The 19342-nt window shown below is 36.0% G+C and overlaps 1 protein-coding gene across 1 annotated transcript in view; it reads right to left on the bottom strand.

The window, feature by feature from the left end:
- LOC112967101 (maltase-glucoamylase, intestinal-like) overlaps positions 1-18597 on the bottom strand; it is a 58105-nt gene extending 39508 nt beyond the window's left edge. Inside the window, exons 1-11 of the mRNA XM_026067872.1 lie at positions 18474-18597; positions 17431-17504; positions 13300-13420; positions 13104-13213; positions 11627-11778; positions 8284-8455; positions 5561-5660; positions 4747-4859; positions 2861-2986; positions 485-616; positions 212-331 (exon numbers count right to left, since the gene is read on the bottom strand). Of these exons, the coding sequence (XP_025923657.1) occupies positions 212-331; positions 485-616; positions 2861-2986; positions 4747-4859; positions 5561-5660; positions 8284-8455; positions 11627-11778; positions 13104-13213; positions 13300-13420; positions 17431-17504; positions 18474-18597 (1344 nt within the window). The remainder of the gene's footprint in view (positions 1-211; positions 332-484; positions 617-2860; positions 2987-4746; positions 4860-5560; positions 5661-8283; positions 8456-11626; positions 11779-13103; positions 13214-13299; positions 13421-17430; positions 17505-18473) is intronic.
- Positions 18598-19342: the final 745 nt, after the last annotated feature.

The raw sequence follows: 19342 nt of genomic DNA, 5'->3' as shown, positions 1-19342 counted from the left end.
TGAAAATAAACAGAAGTTGGCTGCCAAAGTGCCTCCTGAGCCTTCAAAATATTTGTTTTCCTTTTTACTTAATGTAAAAAACTTACTAAAGCACAAGAATTACTGAAACATATCATATCAGAAAAATTGAACGTATCTTACCCTGACCCAAATTAAATGACAACATGTAGTGTCAACGGATTGAGTACCAACTTCATAAAAATCCAATTACCTCTCCAACTAGTTGTGTTACTCCATCTGATTCATTAATCCAGACTTTCTTGCTTTCTCCCCTGTCATAGGCTTCATAGGGAGTACCATCAACTAGAGTCTCTGTGCTAATAGCAGGATCCTAAGACAGCAGAGGGCAGAGGAACTACGCTAATTATTATTGAACGTGAGACAGGCAATACATGTAATAATTACACAGAAGTATGTTAAGCATAATAATAAATAATTATCATGATATTATTTAAAATGGGAAAAGAAATAGCTAAATCCTTACCAGTATGATAACATATTTTTGTCCATAGTTATGCATGTAAGTTCCAAAACTAGGGAGATCTTTAAAGTTCACTTTGTCGTAAGTAAAATCTTTTCTTGCTTCCATATAGTCAATATCTGTGTACTGAACATCCTGAAAGAGAATGCCATTTTTTTTTAACATTAGAAGCAACATTTAGGTGTTTTACATATTACTCCAACATAGTTTTCTTTTGATAATTCCCATTCACTCTGAAGTGAACTTATTCTTGTGACTGTATTGCAGATAGACAGACAGTATGGTGTTAGGATCATTATGAACAATGTGAAAGTATCCATTATTTCAGACAGGAGATCATTCAATCTATGAACTGCATTTGGGAGAGCTCAAGAAGTACATGGAGAACTCAGCAAATACAAATTTCAGCAACAGAAAACAAGAACAGCCATCTTGGCAGCACAAGACAGGACAACTCTCAGAGATGATGGAAAATGCTTAGCAACATACGCTGCAGAGCTGCTTTGAAACATCAAGTATGAGGATTAATTTATTGAGGGTCTGCTCTTGTCAACAGAGCAAGATCAGCCAACATTGTGGGTGCCATGACTGTGGCATACCTTCTCTATGTGCTAGAATTAGATTAGCATTTTCAGAAATGCATCTGATGCTATATCCTAACCACAGTCAGCAGGATGTAGGTGTCTAGGTATTTTAGAACTATCCACAGGTCTTGTTCTGTCACTACATCAGAAAAAAACCCAGCTCCCTATGCTTTCCTAATTTTCTAGAGCTTCTGAGAGCATAAAATGAATTTGCCTGGAGAGGCATGGTTTGATCTCAGTGATTCACAGGACCAGATTAGTGATAGCCTAAAGAAATGTGAATAATGTGGACTGCAGCTCCTCAGCACCAACTATTTTGCTCTATGGACCTGCTTTTATTGGTCTACACTATTTGCTAATGCAGACAAATCCACAGTTGTCAATCTTGCTTCAGATAAATGCTGTAAAATTTAAATGAAGGTGAGCAGATGAGCACAAGTAGTCTTCAAGAAACAAAATAATCACTCATTTTTTATGTAACAAAAATGCAGTGGATGAGTTTTTGTAAAGTCCAATGTTTCTACTCATTCACAGAAAGTTTACAGCCATGTCTAATGAAAGTTAAATTTGACAAAAGTAAATATTCCCTACATTAAATAATTTCTTCCAGGTCTAATGTAACTCAGCATTTGTTCTCATTTTAGTTCTTCAGTCTCTGGAGAATGAATCCTGGAGCTCATCTAACAACTGCCATCCCATTGAATTGTAATGCACGTCTTTTGTGCCTAAACAAGCTGGATTGGACCTATTGATACCATTAACAGAATTCAAATAAATGCTTATACTGACATTCTTTCTAAAACAACCTCTAGATATGCTGATATTTCTTTATAGCTGCCTGATTTCCAGAGCTATACTCTTAAAGCCAAACCTTTCTTCTAAAGGTCTAGCTTAAAATTAGGGAATTCTATGGAGTGTTACTCACAGAGTTGAATTTTAGGCACTGACTTCATTTCAAAATTGAAAGGTTTTCTCCCTAAGCTCTTTATTTAACTGTTAGAGAGAAGCTCCTTTGAATGGCAGTTCAGAGCCCACAAGTTGGTTTCATATTCTGAATTTCCTTTTGGAAAGCTTCTTACTTGGCAACCCAGCTGTGAATACTGCTTCTCTCTGGAAGAGCTGCTTATGACTCTGAATAGCTACCATTCCTATAAAGAGAAAAATGGTGTCGGTTCCTGGATCTCCCTAGCAGGAGATATCACTGCAGAACAATGATTTTTTCAGAGTTTTTTTCCATCTCCTCAGTTCTTTTCAGCCTCTTTCAAGTTGCAAATTTCTGTGATTTTAAGCCAATTGATTAATTTAATCTGACATCTTATTTTAAAATCTAATTGGAATTTACCTTTTCCTACCAGTTAAGAAGTAAGCCATGGTTCTGTACTCACCTTTTTTTACAGAACAGAGGTGAAAAACAATTTAGGAGATTAGGCAGCAGATTAGAAAAATAATGTATATAGTTGGAAACTGTAACCAAAAAGTTACTTCCACAGAATTGTTACAAAAAGAGAGCAAATGACATTTAAAAATCATCCATCATTTTACATAGATAGCTATGTAGCCAATAAAAACTACTCTATTTAAAAAGAAAAACCCTCAATCTCCCACATGCTGACAATTAGCCTAACATTTAAAACCATAAAGAAGTTAACACCAGAAATCTATATAGGCTCTTTTATCAGCAGTTTATACTAACTTGAACCAACTTGAAATGAACCAGCTGAGGGTAAATAAAATCAGAATCTTCTGATAATTTCTCCTCAGTTGTTCTGCTTTCACTGTCAAAACCTTTACTTACATAAGGTAGTCCAATTGCTCTGTTTCTCTCTACAACAGCTTTCACCTCATCAAGAGATCCGTAATTATAGCGACTAAGCTGAAATCCAAGACTCCAATAGGAAGGCAATGCTGGCAATCCTATTAGCTGAAAGTTAAGAAAAAGGAAAAATAAAATCAAGGGCACTGTCAATTGAACTTGAATGTGTCAAAGATTCACTAAATCTGTACTCCTCAAAACTAACATTAAACTTAAGTATGGGAAGCTAGGTTTTATGCAGTCACCCACAGCTGCAATATTTTTCTGTGCTATTTTTTCAGAAAAGAAAAATGTTGGAAAAATGACATATCTATTGCTACCCATAAAGTTAAACTGCCACCTCATTTTATTTTCTGACTTTATACTCACTTATTTACTGTCTTATACTAGAGTGTAAGCTCTTCATTTTAATAATCTTTTGTTATTATATATTTATGCAGCACCCACTATACTGACCCTGATTCATGACTCATGTAATAGAACATCATCAATACCAATTTCTGAGGAGCAGTGCTAAATTATCAAGGAGAGGCAAAGTAAACAAAAACTATAGAATGAAACAAAAACAAATATAACTATGGAGATAAGCATGAGGAATGACTTGTCACAGCTGGAACAGACTAAAACTGCCTTCATCAGGGAAGGACAGCTGACAAGTCTGCTAACTGGTTATATTGTTAATAAGGCTCTGTCCATGACCCCAGCAAAAATTGGCTTCATTGGTAACGAAACCAATTCCTCCTTCAGTCTCAGAAAGAAAAAAAAAAATCCCACAAATAGGTTTTAAAACACATTATATAGAAGATCAACGTCACCATTACATTTTAGAGATGAGGCGTCAAGCAAAGTAATAATTTGCTCCTGGTGATTAGTGGCAGGCAGGAATGTTATGGGCTCTCCTCCCTACATAGTTTTGCCTGTGTGTGTATTCAAACCCAAGCTTTTCATATTACATGAGCTATCTTGCTGAAAATTGTGTTGGTCTAAGTAAGGGGAAACTGCATAAAAACAATGAAAGTTACTTAGTCAGAAATTTAACTAACATAAGAGAAGGTTTAAATTACCAGTTTAAATTACCATTGCTACCGGCATGTCTATTGCAGAGAGAAATTCAATACAACTAAATGTAATGTTGTTAAAAAACTTACACATACTTCCTTTAAGAAGTCATTGAAACAGGATCAGACCCCCAAAATACAAATGGAAAATAGCTGCGAGATATTTTTCTACCATAAAATTGTGACAAATTAGCAAGTACATTATCTACCCTATAATATTATTATATAAATAAATAAAAAAATCTCGTAGAGCATGTTAGCCTCAGTGAACAAGTATGTTATTCCACAAAGCCCATAACTAGCTCAAATAGCAGATGACCACACTGAAAACTATTCAGAGCATGCATATTGATGAATTAGGAACTGGAACTGCTATATCCTCTCTGCAATAGTATTTCAAGCAAAAGTAGTGCCTCCCATTAACAAGCCAGCTAACCAAATCTACACCCCAACTAACTTCAGATAGTAATTCCTGATGGCAGCAGTCAGGTTAGGGACAAATCTTGAGTTATTTTTGGATTAATAAAATAGTGAAGACACAGGGTAGCATAAAGAGAAGAAAGAAAATGATCCACAAGCACATAAAAAAAAATCCATAAAATCTGCTAAATGCATAACATCTCTAGATAAATCCGAGAATCATAAGATTTTTGAGGCTGGAAGGCACCTCTACCTCTCTAGCCCAATTCCCCCACTGAAGCAGGGTCAGCTAGAGCAGGTTGTCTAGGACTGTGTGCAGTCAGGTTTTAAATATCTTGAAGGACAGAGAATCCACAACCTCTCCAGGCAACCTGTTGTTCAGAAATGTACCTTCAGATACTCCTGGACTACTTGTTCTGGAGTGTCTCCCAAGAAGACATAAAAATCAAGAATTCCGCCAGTTGTTCTGTAAGTTACTGCAGGAGCAGGCTGCAGAGCAAATTCTGTGAGCAAAGAATGCACAAATCATTTTTGAATATTAATTAAATCTAAAATAACTGTCACACTGATATGAAAGACAGAAGAACTTGTGCAGGAGAAAATGTAAAACAAAAATACTCAAGGAAACCGAAAACAATTATTTGAACTTGCAATGAAGGTAAAAGATATTCAGATTTATTTTTAATATCCATATTTACATTCTTTTACATGCTGCAAAGAGAAATTAAATCCAGTGGCACAGCTCCTTCTCATTAAATTTTCAGTACAACTTTCCAGTCTCAAGAGACTCGAGTATTTCTGTTAAGCATACAAATATGTATACTTATCTAAGGAAAGTTAAGGTAATATGTTTGCAAGTGCTGCTCACTATAAAAGATTCTCATATCCTATACTGAACCTTCCCTGAATCTGATCAAAATTGCACATGCTTCAGATAGGCTCTATTCAGGTGTATGACACTAGTGCTTCCAATACAATCTTAACAATAACTGTGTTTACATTGCTTATGCTAAACACTAGTAAATGCTCACAACAATGAATGCCATCACATATTTAAGACAACTTTGTTTAAAATTTTACCTGTGACTTTATTTTAAAATAGACATTTACATCAGCTCAATCTGATCACAGTGTGATAGTCCTGCAGACCATTTAAAAAGCTATTTAACTGCAATACTTAGAGCTACAGAGAAAGTTTTCTTACCCATGGCATTGCTATTCATTAAGAAAACACCAAGAGAGGCTCCAGTGTTGTCTTCCAAACACAAGAAAAAAGTTTGAACACCATATAAGTTATCCATATTCTTAAAAGAAAAAAAGAAAAGCAAGCTGTTTAAAACTTAGTGACTATATGTACTCCGTGGTATCTCCAAATATATCATATGCAAAGTTAAACTTCTCAAAATATAGCAAGTAACTGAAATCAAGAACACTTTCCTCAGTTGTTTTTTATTTTCCTATATCTCTCCTTTATGTAAATGTCTTTAAGTTGCTTAAAATACATTTATAACACAACTTTGGGGAAGTCTGCATATATTACAACACTATTTTTGAGTAATAAATATGCACATCAAGTAAACAATATATGTCATAAATCTTTAAGAGTGGTACAGTATTTTACATTTAACATATGGATAAGAGGACCTTTTTCTCTTTTATATTACTACTATTGTTTTTTCTCACATTATTAGCAATAAAAATTCTTATAAATTATAAGATCTGGTGTCAGAGTTATATTTTCCCCTACAAAAGAAAACTCAGAACAAATTGCTGAGGAGCAGAACCTTAACAATTCCAAATTAGTCTAACTTCACAGTTCAGTGTTAGTTTAACTTAATTAGTCTACATTTAGTGAAACCATTCTGATAAGAACTATCTTCAAACCTCCATATACCAGTTATTAAAAAGATGAAGATTATGAGGTGAACATTTAGTAGAGATGGAAGATAAACAAGATGATTTCTACAAAAGGTTTTGTTTATAGTGAGATAAATGTGAGCTTTTGGTTCTAAAAACAAAATTGGGCTTCATGAAATCTTACCAGGCCAAATCATACTATATGTTGCCACCTGTACTGGTCAGAGCTTGAGGAGGTATAGTTAGCTCCTCCTATCAACTTCTCCCATGGATATCAAATTTCCAAAGAAAATTAAAAAATACATAATGGAAACAGGAAAAATTAAGATTAGGGAGACATGAAAAAATAGAATGGTGGCGGGGATTCCTGTGACACATACAGCTGTTAGCACATAATTAAAGTTGTCATAACTCCTGCTTCTTCCTCCCAAGGAGAAGGAGGATTCAGAACACCTGCCAGTACCTTTGGGAATCACATCAGCAGGGTCAGGGTCAGGAAACAAGCATGTCTCCCGGCTGCTGAGGGATGGTGCAGAGGAGCAGCAGTATTAGATTTGTCCTGCAGTTGAAGTCCCAACAGCACTATTGCTCTCTTTGTGGATGCACACAATATCCTTTGCTGGGACCTTTCTTTCTGCAGCCTCTACTGGGTAGCCATTGAAGGATGGTGGACAAATATTTAGGCTTAAAAAGATACAAATTTCAGCAACTGTCTCACTTAAGTATCTGTCTGCATCTTTAGACACCTTATTGCTTTTAACAATCTAGCCCATAATGATGATCAATACTGACACACTTTCCTCTCCAGTGAACTCATTCAGAGAGCCATCATCTGACTATACATCAACCCAATGTTGCAAGCCTTTTTCAGGGAAAAATCCCATAGAAGATGTCTCAAAGCTGTAAAGGAAACTTATTTCAAAACAGAATAGTGAGCTCTCCCCTAAATCCTGTTAGCATAACTTCTGTTTCAGCAAAACACTTCGGTGCTCACTTGAAGATAAAAATATGGATTGGTGCTGCATTAAACTGAGACAATAGTAAAAAAATGGTGTTAATAGAGGTTGAATCGATACAGTTATAAATAAATTATTTTTGGACTACAATAAAAGTAAACATAAAAATATTCTTAATAGCAAACATTTCTTCCTTCCTGATCTATATTGATTTCCTGCTCCGTAAGATTGATTATACATGAGACATGTAATGTTTTCAATTGTTTTTTTACAACATTAGTTCATTCAAATGCTTACAAACTCAGGCAGATATTTCCTTTGTTCAAAAGTTTCCAGACAAGCAAAAAGATACTAATAAACACAGCAATAACATTTGATCATCTATATTCCCCAAGGTACAAAAAAGAGAGGTTGTGTATGGGAATACAAGTCAGAAAAAGCAAAAAATAAGATTATTGGTGTAACTTGCCTTTGGCGCAACTGACTGTAAATCACATTTCTTCAGTATTGTCTATTAATAAGTCATTGCAGTCAGGACAATATGACAAAACAATATCTCTGTGCACCAGTGTCAAGAGAACTTGGATAAAGCTAAGTATATCTCAGGGTAGATATAAGAATACACTTTTATAATTATTGGAAAATGTGTGCCCTAGAAATCGCTTTGGAAAAAGACATAAAGACTAGAAACAAAATATCTGCTGACAGACCTATTTTATCTCATAAGGAAACAGCTGTTAAATGCAACTTTATCATTATTTTCTGAGATATGATGCATTAAAGATTTATGTGCTATATTTACTGAATTTTGCAGACAGCAATGTATTTGGACACACGGTTATTTATTCTGTTTATCAGTAGAAACTGAAAACTGTCATATATTAATATGATGAGCTGATTGGCAATACTTCACATAAACACAAATTTCAAAATATTTATAAAAGATATTCTGCAGGGAACTTTATTCAGTAACACCTAACATTCAGTAACCACATGCAGTGCCTGGCAAGTCTTCAGGGAAAACCTCTTTGGATAGTATTAAAGTAGCTACCGTGTGTGTTTGGGTTCCAGAATTAGTCTGCAAAGAGTAAAGCATAATAAAATAAGTCCTTACTCCAGAAGGGGCAGTATCCCTGCTGAACATGGGCCACGTTTTCCAGTAGACGTCATGCCGGTATTGCTTATGCACGTGTTCTCCCACACCATAAATGTTGCTGCTAGGTAGTTTGATTGACAGCTGTAAATACTGGTCAGCATACTGCAGTGGTCCTATATTAGTATCAAAACTGATTAAACAATAAAAAAGTTACTTTAGCACTGAATGGAAACCACCTGCACAAAGTTACCTGCCAAAGGTTATATACAATAGTACAATAGAAGTGCTTGCTCAATGCAAAGAAACAAAGCCATTATTGAAGAAAGCTTTTGAGTCTTGTGTCACTAGTAGCTTTGCCACAAGCTCTATGCATAGGAAATCATACTTTGTCTTGGCCAAAACCAGTCGTGCTCTGAGAAATCTTTCCCCATGTGAATGTTACAGTCAACAGGTTTGAGCAAAACAGAGCAGGAAGAGCAGTCCATCTTGAGTTCCTATTTACCCTCCTGTGCAGGTAAGAACAGAATAAGCCCAATTTTTAAATGACATTAGTGCAAAAGAATTGCAGAAATGAGCGATCGCTCTAACTGTAGCTAGGGAAGATAAATGACCAGGACATCATGTACTGCAGGGCACCATTGCTCTTCTCAGCCCTGAATATATGAGTAGCTCTCCCTGCTGTTTGCTCTGAGGGAATGATTACTGCAGGATTAATAGTAACATCTCTGCAAAAACCAGAAATTGTTTCTGCTCCCTAGTAGAAACAATTAGTGCAAAACAGTTACAATTAGTGCAGGACAATTAGTGCAGGACAGAAACAGTGCTGGACAGCAGATTGAGATTTTGATCCAGCTGACAGGCTGAGGAGAATGAGGTGGAGGGAAACAGTGATAGGCTAGAGCAGAGCAAACCTCACACAGATGATATGTGCAGTGCCTATTGATGATATAGAAACTTCCTGTACAAGTCCTCAATCTATATTCTACTACCCTTTTCCACCAAAGCTTCCTATCCTATATCTTTTGCACTGAATACTGAATCAGCTCTTTAGGTGACCACACACACAGAGTAACTGGTCAGATGGAAAATTTCAGTGAGTGGCAAGAAACACAAAAATAGTCTGTTTTTTACCAAATTTTTCAAATCAGCTGCAGCTTGCACTCACAAGGGAAAATGAACAAGCCCAGTCCTTGCTTCTGAGTCCTGCTAGGCCAGTCAGTACAGGGGAACCACCAGGAAGAGAAAACCATGGCTATATACTAGCTGGTTTCTCTGTCCTGGAGTAAATTAAGGAACAAATTAAGAGTATCCTTCATTTAGGGTAGATTAAAGTGATAATATAATTCTCAGTGTTTAAATGGTTCAAGTCCTGTTTTGATGGCTATCACATTTCCCATAGTAAATTTTGTATAAAGCAACTGTGAAGGTTCTCAAAGAACATGAAAGTTATTGATGTTGAAAATAGATACTTATGTATCTGCATAAACAGAACAAGCCTGTAACAATAATTTTGTACCTTTCACCAATCCTTTCCATTACTGACAAACTATTAGTCTTCTGAACAAGGATTTGGACAGCTTTAAATATTTAAGAAAAACCTGATTTCATTTGTTCTTTCTCCAAAAGGATTTGAGAAACAGCAGGGAAATTTGAGTGGTGTTGAAGCTGAGCTGCAGTGAGAGACTGATTCCCTCACCTACAAGGTACAGGGGAAGGGTGCAGCAAGCTGCAAGGGAAAGGTCTGACTGATCAATTTGCTCTCCTCTTTGTTTAGCTCTGCAGAGTTATCCCAGTTGAGAGGGTGAACCAACCTCTAGACTCCCTTGCACAGCAAGGGTGCAGGTTCTGACCCTGCCTGGGTTCTCCCATGGGACCAAAAGGCTTCACTGAGTGTCTGAAATATCTTCAATCCCATATTTGATGGAGGAGACCATACCTTGCTATAAAAATAGGTGGGTACCAAAAATATATCATTTTCTATTATATGAAAAGAATGCTGAGATTTTGGTCATTCACCAGATGCTGTTCTATCCTATGGCAGAGTATTTTAATTTTTACCATGTAATTAAATATCTCCATAAAAAGCCAAGTGAATTAGAATGTTTTAATTGCTTTGTATTTCCTAAGCAACATAATATATTGTTCTGAGTAAGAAAACCTGGGAATGTTTCTTTTCTTTTCTTTTCTTCACAAAAAAGAAGTAGAGTTGAAATTTACATTTTTTTCCTATGAAATGACAAATGAGAGAGGAAAAAAGTTCTGATCTATCGAAGGATTTAATTTCATTAATTTTAAACTTATCAGTATTTGCTTTTTTTTCTTACAATTTTGAATATTTCAGTTTCAGAAATAGAGTCCAGAAATGGACACAGTCAAGCATTAGTGTGTTTTTTTCCTTTAAAGACATGAAATGCAGCCATTTTTATCATATTAAATGAAAGTCTAAGGAATTTTCCTTAGGAAAGAGAAACAATCAGAGCACTGTTTCAAACTGGTCCTATTGAACTATTTTACTCACTCTCCTCTCCATACACCTATTAAATCAGTCATGGAATACTAAATACTAAGTCCGTCTATAGTGCACTCTGCAACTGCAAATCAATAATTATAGACGCTTTTAAGATAGTAAACAATACTAATAACAGCACAAAAGTAATTCCTATTAATTAAACTTGAAAAGTTGATAACAATCCGACTCATCCTAGTAGTGTGACAGGTAATAATTAGATTGATTTAATAAGTATGTTACTCATGACACTTTCCTCTTTTAATGAGTCTTAGAGCTAGGTTGTTAGTTTAGGTTTGTGTTATTTATTTAGTTTTTAGAAAATAAAGGGATTGAAATCCTTCAGTATATAAGTACTTCACTTACGTTTTTATGTGACTGGCTTAGCACTGGCTTGTACCAAATATTCTTGTATATTTAAATAGCAGCCTGATTTTGGTGAGTCAGAACTTCAGAAATATTGTGACAAATAAGATATTAAAGGTGCAAACAGAAGTGTTCACATATCATTTTAAGCACTGGGAAGGACTTCTCATAATAAAGATTCCCAAAATTAATGGAAAAAAGTATCTGTGAAGATTTCCCTAGTATCTGGGGAAAAGAGGAAATAGAGACAATTTGGCTAGATCTAGAACTTTTAAGACAGAGCTCTTCATATCACAAAATTTATGTTGAAAGACGTCACAGGAGTCCTTGCAGAAGGTTTATCAGTCAAAAGAAGAGATGTAGCTTGCATGTCCAAAAGGTGACTGAATATGTGCCAGCTTGGACATGTATTATTTATGTTGCAACACAGACCTTCAGAGAAAACAAATGCCACCAGCATTATTCATAAAAAACACCATAGTTACTTACAGAACTCTTCCATTGCTTATTCTGGTCACTGTGATGCCAAAGGGATTCTGATTAACTTCAACTTTATACTTTAAGTTGGAGGCTGCAGAACCACTGAAAGGTCCTACATGCTCATGGGGGACTTCAAATCTTTGTGTTTTAGGATCAGTGATCTGCACACATTTAAACAACAAAAGTATCAGGTTTTTAACAACTTATGTCTAATTCTAGCATTTTCCAGCATTACCATATATTTCTGGCTTAGCAAAAACACTCATTGTCAAAACAGCATTAAGGTAATATCTGATCAAAGTCAATAAATGGCAAAATGAAGACTATGTAAATCTACCCAGGCTCTTTGTTTATATATATTAGGATATTTCCCTTATTGCTGATCTGAGAATATTTTTCACATGAACGTCTCTATCATTCAGAATTCTGCACAATTGTATTCTCAGTTATTTCACAGCCCTTCTTCAGTACCTCACTTTTAATCTTTCTGCATGTCCAAACGTTGGTTATGCATGGCCAAACCCATTCTGCCTTTCAGGTTTTCTAAAAAGCAGTCCTGCTTGTGGCAGTCCTGCTTCCAGCACCAGTCCCAGTTTTCTGCTCCACTGCATACTTTCATCTCTGTCCCAATCTTCTTCCTCTCCCTTCATTACTACTCTCTTCCCACTTTCATCACCCAGTTTCAGCTAATTCTCTATTTACACTTGACCCTGCCTTTTCCTTGCTCCATATGCCCTGCCCCAAGTACAAACCCACAATAACAGGAGGTTCTCTCACAGAAAAGTCCTACTCAGGCGCAGAATCCATGGATATAGCATATTCACCATACACGGACTGCTGAACAGAAGGCTTTGGAAGTGCTAAAGCTTTCTGACAAAATGATTGAGATATGGCCAGAACATGAATAAAAGTAATAAATACATTTGGTCCAAAAATATTTTCTGATGAAGCGGGAAGAAAAGGTAAATACTATCAAAACAAATCTTTTCACAGATACTGGCATTTTTTTCATACAAAAATCCCACTGTATTAAACCATGATTATATGGCTTGTGATAGTACAGACACAAAGAAAAGCTGAGAGGCTGAGCGTAGCCATAGCTCCATCCCCTCACTGTTCCAGAATCCCAAGTGATGTATGTTGTGCAATAAGTTGATCTGGAAGCAAGAGAGCAGAATTTCAATTGACTGTGCCTGATTAGATTGAGAATGAATAGGCACCGTGCATCTAGACTTTCCTAAAAAGCTTTAAAAATGGTAGTCTGTGCCTTTGCATTAATTTATTTTGCATGGTTAGATAAATGATCTCTTGGTCATAGTATTCTCTTGGATGTACAAGGATACACTTCAGTGGGAATCATGGGAGTGCAACGCAGAGAATTAACCCAGTACTTATAACCTCACTGCATTTAATTTCTTCACAGTAATAGCCAGAAAAAACAATCTTGCATATACCATGAACCTTCAAATAGCATAAAAAAACTAACCTTGAACCTGAAACGATTTTGTGTCTGATACTCTCCTGTGAGGAGGACAGTGTTGATATCATTTCCAAAGAGGGAAGGTGATGACAGCCTTGTTAACGTAGCTTGGAATCCTTAGGAAAAATACATGTTTCAGTATTACTGTGTTGAAATGGACAGTTCAATGTACATAATTCTAGGAGCTTATCCTGCAGCTTACCTGCCTGAGTTGTTCGCACTTCTCCATCCACTCTGTATCCATGGTTTGAAGAGAAAAAACACCAGGGAACATTGGTATCACTCTGGGGACTCCAGCAGCAGCCACGAAGGCTGCAGAGGCTCTGATCCAAAGGCATGAATGGCACAAGTAAGCTGATTTTATACAAATCAATTCTGTATACTAAAATAATTAAAATTCACCTAAGATGCATCTTACCTCAAACATCAGAAACCTGTATAATATTTGCAATCAAATCAACTCATTCTCAAAAAAATCTATCGGGTCAATTTGGTGGTGCAGAATATAAAAAAATGAAGTGGTTTTCAGGATTCAAAGTAGAAACTTTTTAGTTTTGAAAAAGAAAAAGAGAATTTTGGACTTTTATTCTTTCTTAAAGCCACAAGATCCAAAGGAGAAATGAACCTTAAAAAAAATTATTGAATCACTTAAGCTGTGATGGATGCAGTATAGTCTGACCAAAAGTCATGTACTGAAGAGTGGATAAAATTATGGTTGTTTTTACTTAAAAAAATTTTTTGAAATAATAATTTTGTTCCTAAAAAAACCCCAATGACTTTTGGTACTGGCTTATAAGCATCTACATATGTGGCATCAATCATCTGATGCATCACTGATGTGTCATTAATCATTTTAATTCAATGTTCAAATATCAGAAATGTTAAGGTTAGTTCTGCATAACCTCAAATTGAGATAAATAAATTAAAAAAAAACAACAAGCAATTAAATCTGTTGTTTAACACATATGCTTTGGTGGAGTGGCACTAACATTTACACTGCATTTTAGCAGTCCAGGAAACCAAATTGCCTTTGCTTTGCTCTTAGAAATTAACTTACCCACTGTTTGCATGAATTTTACATTTGATGGCAAGATTTGGGTAATTACATCACTTTAAGTGTCCACACATTTTCTGTCATTAAAGAAATGACACATTACTCAGGTCAAAGTGTTACAGTGATATAAATAAATTCCCCAAGAGCAAAGGGCTATGTCATAAATGATCTCAGCTACCCAAGTCCAGCGTGGGTACCCAAGACCTCTCCCTCCATCTGCTAGCTAACAGAAAACTGTTGAAGCTATTGCTTTCTTCATCTGTCTGTGGTAAAATATTGCTGGTGTTTGTGTCATGTTTATTTTAAAATATACTGCAGCTTGTTATAGCTGGAGGTGGCCCAAAGCTGGGTCTTATTGCTGATATCCTTGGCCCTGGGGACACTCGCTTCTGGGTTATGCAACAGAGTCCAGTAGGAGCAGTGCGTATACTTTTGTTAAACTCTGATCAGAACAAAAACAAGTCAACTCCTGACCAGAAACAATGCAAGTGCCTAAGGGAAGCACAGAGACAGAACCTGCAGAGGTAATAACTTGAGATCCGCCGTACATTAGTATTTTATTCAGTGGCAACAGCACTGAGCACAGAAGTGTCTATAAAACCACCAAGATAAACCATGTTCACCAAATAGATATACACCCCCTTCTCCTCCATCAAGGAGTGATCAGATCAGAAAATATTTATCCTGTCATTTTGATCAAGTTTCACACAAAAACCATGGTTGGAGGAGAGATACTGGTTACTCATTTTTCCCTAATGATTCACAGATATGTACATTTACTAGGGATCTGAAATACCTATGTTCATTTCCCACCTTACCAATTCCCACCAGAAAAGCTATTTATTCCCTAGGTTATAAGCTATTTCAGAATAAATCAGAAGTAAGACACACCTATTCCCTCCCTCTGAAACTCTTTTTCATATTAATGACTAAATATTGCAGAAATTAGAACTTTGTTCCCTTCTTTTTCTTCACGCGTAGAATATACTCACTATATAGTTACAGAGTTATTTCATCACTTTCATTATTCTTTGCTAGACCAATGATTATTTGAATATCCCATGCAAAGTAAAATAGCTGGAAGAACAGAGATTATCCTAAAGCCTGATTGTGCAAGTATCCCCTTTCTAGTTTCATAAATACATTTTTATGTCTTCCAGCTACCTCTAATGAATACTCTTTGCAAAATTTTCAGCAGTTACTTTACTATGTGGTGATATTCTTCTAGTTAGTTCTAACAGGTCTGTAAGCCATAGATTTATACTTTCATGAAGCATCAAGCTTGCTGTGTACAGAAGTATGTACAGAACAGAAGTGTAAGATCTTTTATGCCTAGCACAGAGAAAGGAGCAGAGTTCACCAAAAGAGTATTTGAGAGACTATTATAAAAACTACACTGTAGATAAAGCTGTAAGCTCACCACACCCCGTGAGCTATAAAAACAGCATAATAGATGTTAATACCAAAAAGAAGTCAAGGAGAGAAAGCCAAAGCTGATTTAGAGATAATCTTAGCTACATGAAAACAGTTTATGGTGGGATAAGCTGTGAGATAGCTTCTGAACATTGAACTTGGCACCAAAGATTAATATAATAGCTTGACTATGTACTTAACAATAATGTTGTTTTTATGTAAACCCGAACAGTTAAACCTGTGTCAAAACGGTATTATTAAAAAAAAAAGAAAGAACACCTTTCAATGGTGAAGTGACATGCTAGTGCATGCACTAGTCAAAGGAGTTCATTTTTCATTGGCATGTTCTTATTGTCTAATCAAACTTTGCTACAGCCACAGCAGTGAAGAGTTAACAAATGTCTACTCTCTTTCAGCATTTCTATCTTCAGCAATCCTTTGAACAGTTAATAAATATCTATTTTCTTCCCACACTTCTATCCTCAGTAATTCTACTTATAAAAGCTCATTTTCTGGCTTCTTTTAGGATATTTTGGATGAATGATGAAAACAAAACAGACACTAACTTGAGCTTAGGTAAATCACAATTTTCCCAACTATAGTTTTCACTCCAGAGAACTGATGCATGGCTGTGGTTTGAATCTCTGTCTCTCGTATCCTAGGCAGAAGTTACTTTCTGATTTCTCATAAGCGTAAGCACAACTGAATTGTGTTTGTGCATGAGGATTGTGGTAAGCTGGGACATGGCTGTCCAGGAAGTGATAGGGGATAGAAAGGAGTAAAGCTGGGAAGGCAAGACCTCAAAAACTGGGCATAAAGCTCGTACTCTTTCCTGAGAACCAGCCTGACTCTGTGGGCTCCAGACTGGACAATGCTGGAGCAGGGTTATGATACAGCCACCACTCCTCTGCAGTGGCAACCTGTGCAGGGTCACTGTCTTCTCTGCCTTTGTCTAACTCCAGCCATGGTCTCTGGCCAGAGACCTAACTGATTAGTAATGACTAATCAGTGAAAATGATCATACTTCAGTTTAGGGCGTTACAATTGGGCCCTGAGTCAGATACAACTGTGAGTTGGATCTACCTGTCCCTTACTTTAAGGGGTTCCTTAGCAATATCAGTCTTTCATAGCCTAAAGCCAGCCTGGGGCAGGACAAAGCTGAGAATGAGGCAGAAGCAAAATGCAGACAAAAGGTCGTTTGTAAACTGCTCTTTGCCATCAGTGTGTCCTTGCAGGGTGGTCCTTTCCTTGGGGTTTGATATTAGTCCAGCATATCAGGAACTTTTGAGTTGTAACCAACTCCATCAAGTCCTCCTGGTTCCTCTCCTTTCTGAGTCCCATCTCTGCTTGGCCCTGGCCCACCGGCAGCTTCTGGCCTTGGTCCAAACAGCAGCTTCTGCTCTTCTCCCCGGCTCTGACAAATTTTGTCCAAGCAAGGTGAAAGCCTGTTTTGCCACTGCCCAGGCACATTGCCCAGGCCATAACATAGCAACACACAACACAATCTGATAGTTTCTCATAGATATTGAATTAAATGGAATGTCCTTTCATTTTTAATATCAAATTCAGGAATATTTAATACCTATGTTATTAAAATGATGAAATCTTAGGACTGATGTCTCAATCAGAAGGTTAAGGTACATCCAAATCAGTTACTGCAACATTCAAATCTGCATTTGGTCCTATTTTTCTGCTTGTCCCTATATTTTGATTCCTTTAAATTATTTTTAATCAGGCATTCACAGATTGAAAAAGGATAAAAACCCATCTAAAAACTGATCTAGTATATATACTTTTTTTGTAGTTAAATATGAGGCTTTATGGCATAAAGCCCATTTTCTAATTCTCTCTATAATGTTTTCAGACCTTTGTTGCTACTTGATCCGGGATGCAGTCAATTCTCTCTGATAAGTTTATAGCTGGGCATTCTGGAGAAAATTCTGTTAGGAAAATAAAGTAATGTGCTATTATCAGTATTTAAATTATAGGACTATCTTGATTACCTCTTAAATCATTAACTATTTCTGCAGGTTGTTCCTCACTATCTTGAAATTTTGTAATCATTAATATCAATTCAAACGAGGCTAAACTATTGCTGATATGTTTATCTTACTTTAAAAAAGGCAGAAAATATGCAGATATTAGTTTGTATGAGCAGTTCTACTAACACACTGAACTGTTCACTTTGTATTAGCAGTTATTTTAATTTTTCAGCCATTTTCACCTACAAACTGCTGCAGTCTCCTTGCAGTAAGTGGCTGCAAATACTAAATGGAATCATATATAAAGCAGGATTCAATATATTAGCATCTCTATAAGACAAATAGTTTCTGAAGTACCAAAACATTAGAAGGAAACATTATAGGTTTTTATGGCTATAGGTTTATCTCCAGGCAATATGGCTTACTCCTGAATAGTCTCCCTCCTTCCTGTCTCTCTTCAGTGATGCTTTATATTCAGAAATATTGAACTTATATTCTTTCTATGTTAAAAAAATAAACTGAAGAAAAATAAAGTGTAGGCTTGGGGGGAAGGGATAAAAGGTTTTCTTATGGCCCTTAATGAGCCAGAAGAATCATGAAGCTTATTTCTTATGTTCACCATTATTCATGTTATCTGTAAGAAGCTGTGATTATGGTTTACCTTTGGTTAATGATACAAATATAATAATAACACTAATAGCCACAATAAAAACAATGGTTTTGCAAAGCACAGCAGAGAAATGCTTATGCTCTTTTTTTTTGTTTGAACTTCAATAGTCTTGACAAGTCTAATTCCAGTAGTCATTGAAATTATTCCTATCAGAGCCAATGGGTAGCAACCAGTTTCTGAAGATTCATGGCATGATTATTTTATCAAACAGACCTGAACGATTTTCTGGTTCTATGGAAGCAATGATAAGAACTTACGTGTACTTTCGTGTCCAGTTTGTCCTGTTGCCAAAAGCGCAATGAGGACACAGGCCACGATCACCACCAAACAAAACAAGACAATTAGTACTATTTCCAATCCACTGAACTTCCTCTTTCCCATCTAGGTACAGAGAAACACCATTGTATAAGAAAAACAGAAGTATTAGTTTTGAAAGTCCTGGAAATTACTTATGTTTTAAATCTTATCCCCTAACACAGAGATGAAAACAAAACAGCTCCTTACAGACTAAGTGCAAGAATTCTCATATTCAGAATAATTCAAATAACATAGATTACTGCATTATTAAATGACTGGGCAATCACTGAAGAGTTTATTTTGTTCCCTGCAAACTTCTTTTAAATATGCACAAAATAGAATTTTCATCCAAGTTTAAATAAGGAAATTTTTACATTTTACTGAAACTCCAGAACAGAAAACAAACTAATCCCTACATTTCAATCTTGCATGGTTTCTTTCTTTAGAACAAGCAAAAACTAACTCCTGTTTTATAAAGGATGTTACTGATTAGTTATAAAAATATACTAACAAAGTAACAAGATAAGTTACTTATTTGTAAAATAGAAGAAAAGAGTGTGAGCATAAACCCACATGATTACATGGATGTTAAAGTTTAGTGAAGGCAGAAGTAACTACTATGAGCAGCATGCTGACATCTGGTTATATAGCAACTGAAACAAGGTAGAGTTCATAGATGGAGTTAGTGCCTTAAATTGCTGTGTAAAACTAGTGGGTTTTTTTCTCCTTTTGTGACAAAATACCTACACTCCAATACTGCTTCTTTGGATGCACAGAGTAAGGCATGTTCCACTGACGCAGAAGTAAGAGAGATTCCCAGTGACTGCTT

Source organism: Apteryx rowi, unplaced genomic scaffold (genome assembly GCF_003343035.1).
Source record: "Apteryx rowi isolate R43461 unplaced genomic scaffold, aptRow1 scaffold_264, whole genome shotgun sequence".
Classification (NCBI taxonomy): Eukaryota; Metazoa; Chordata; class Aves; order Apterygiformes; family Apterygidae; genus Apteryx; species Apteryx rowi.
Note: the sequence above shows the minus strand (reverse complement) of the source record. Positions and strands in the feature narration are given on the sequence as shown.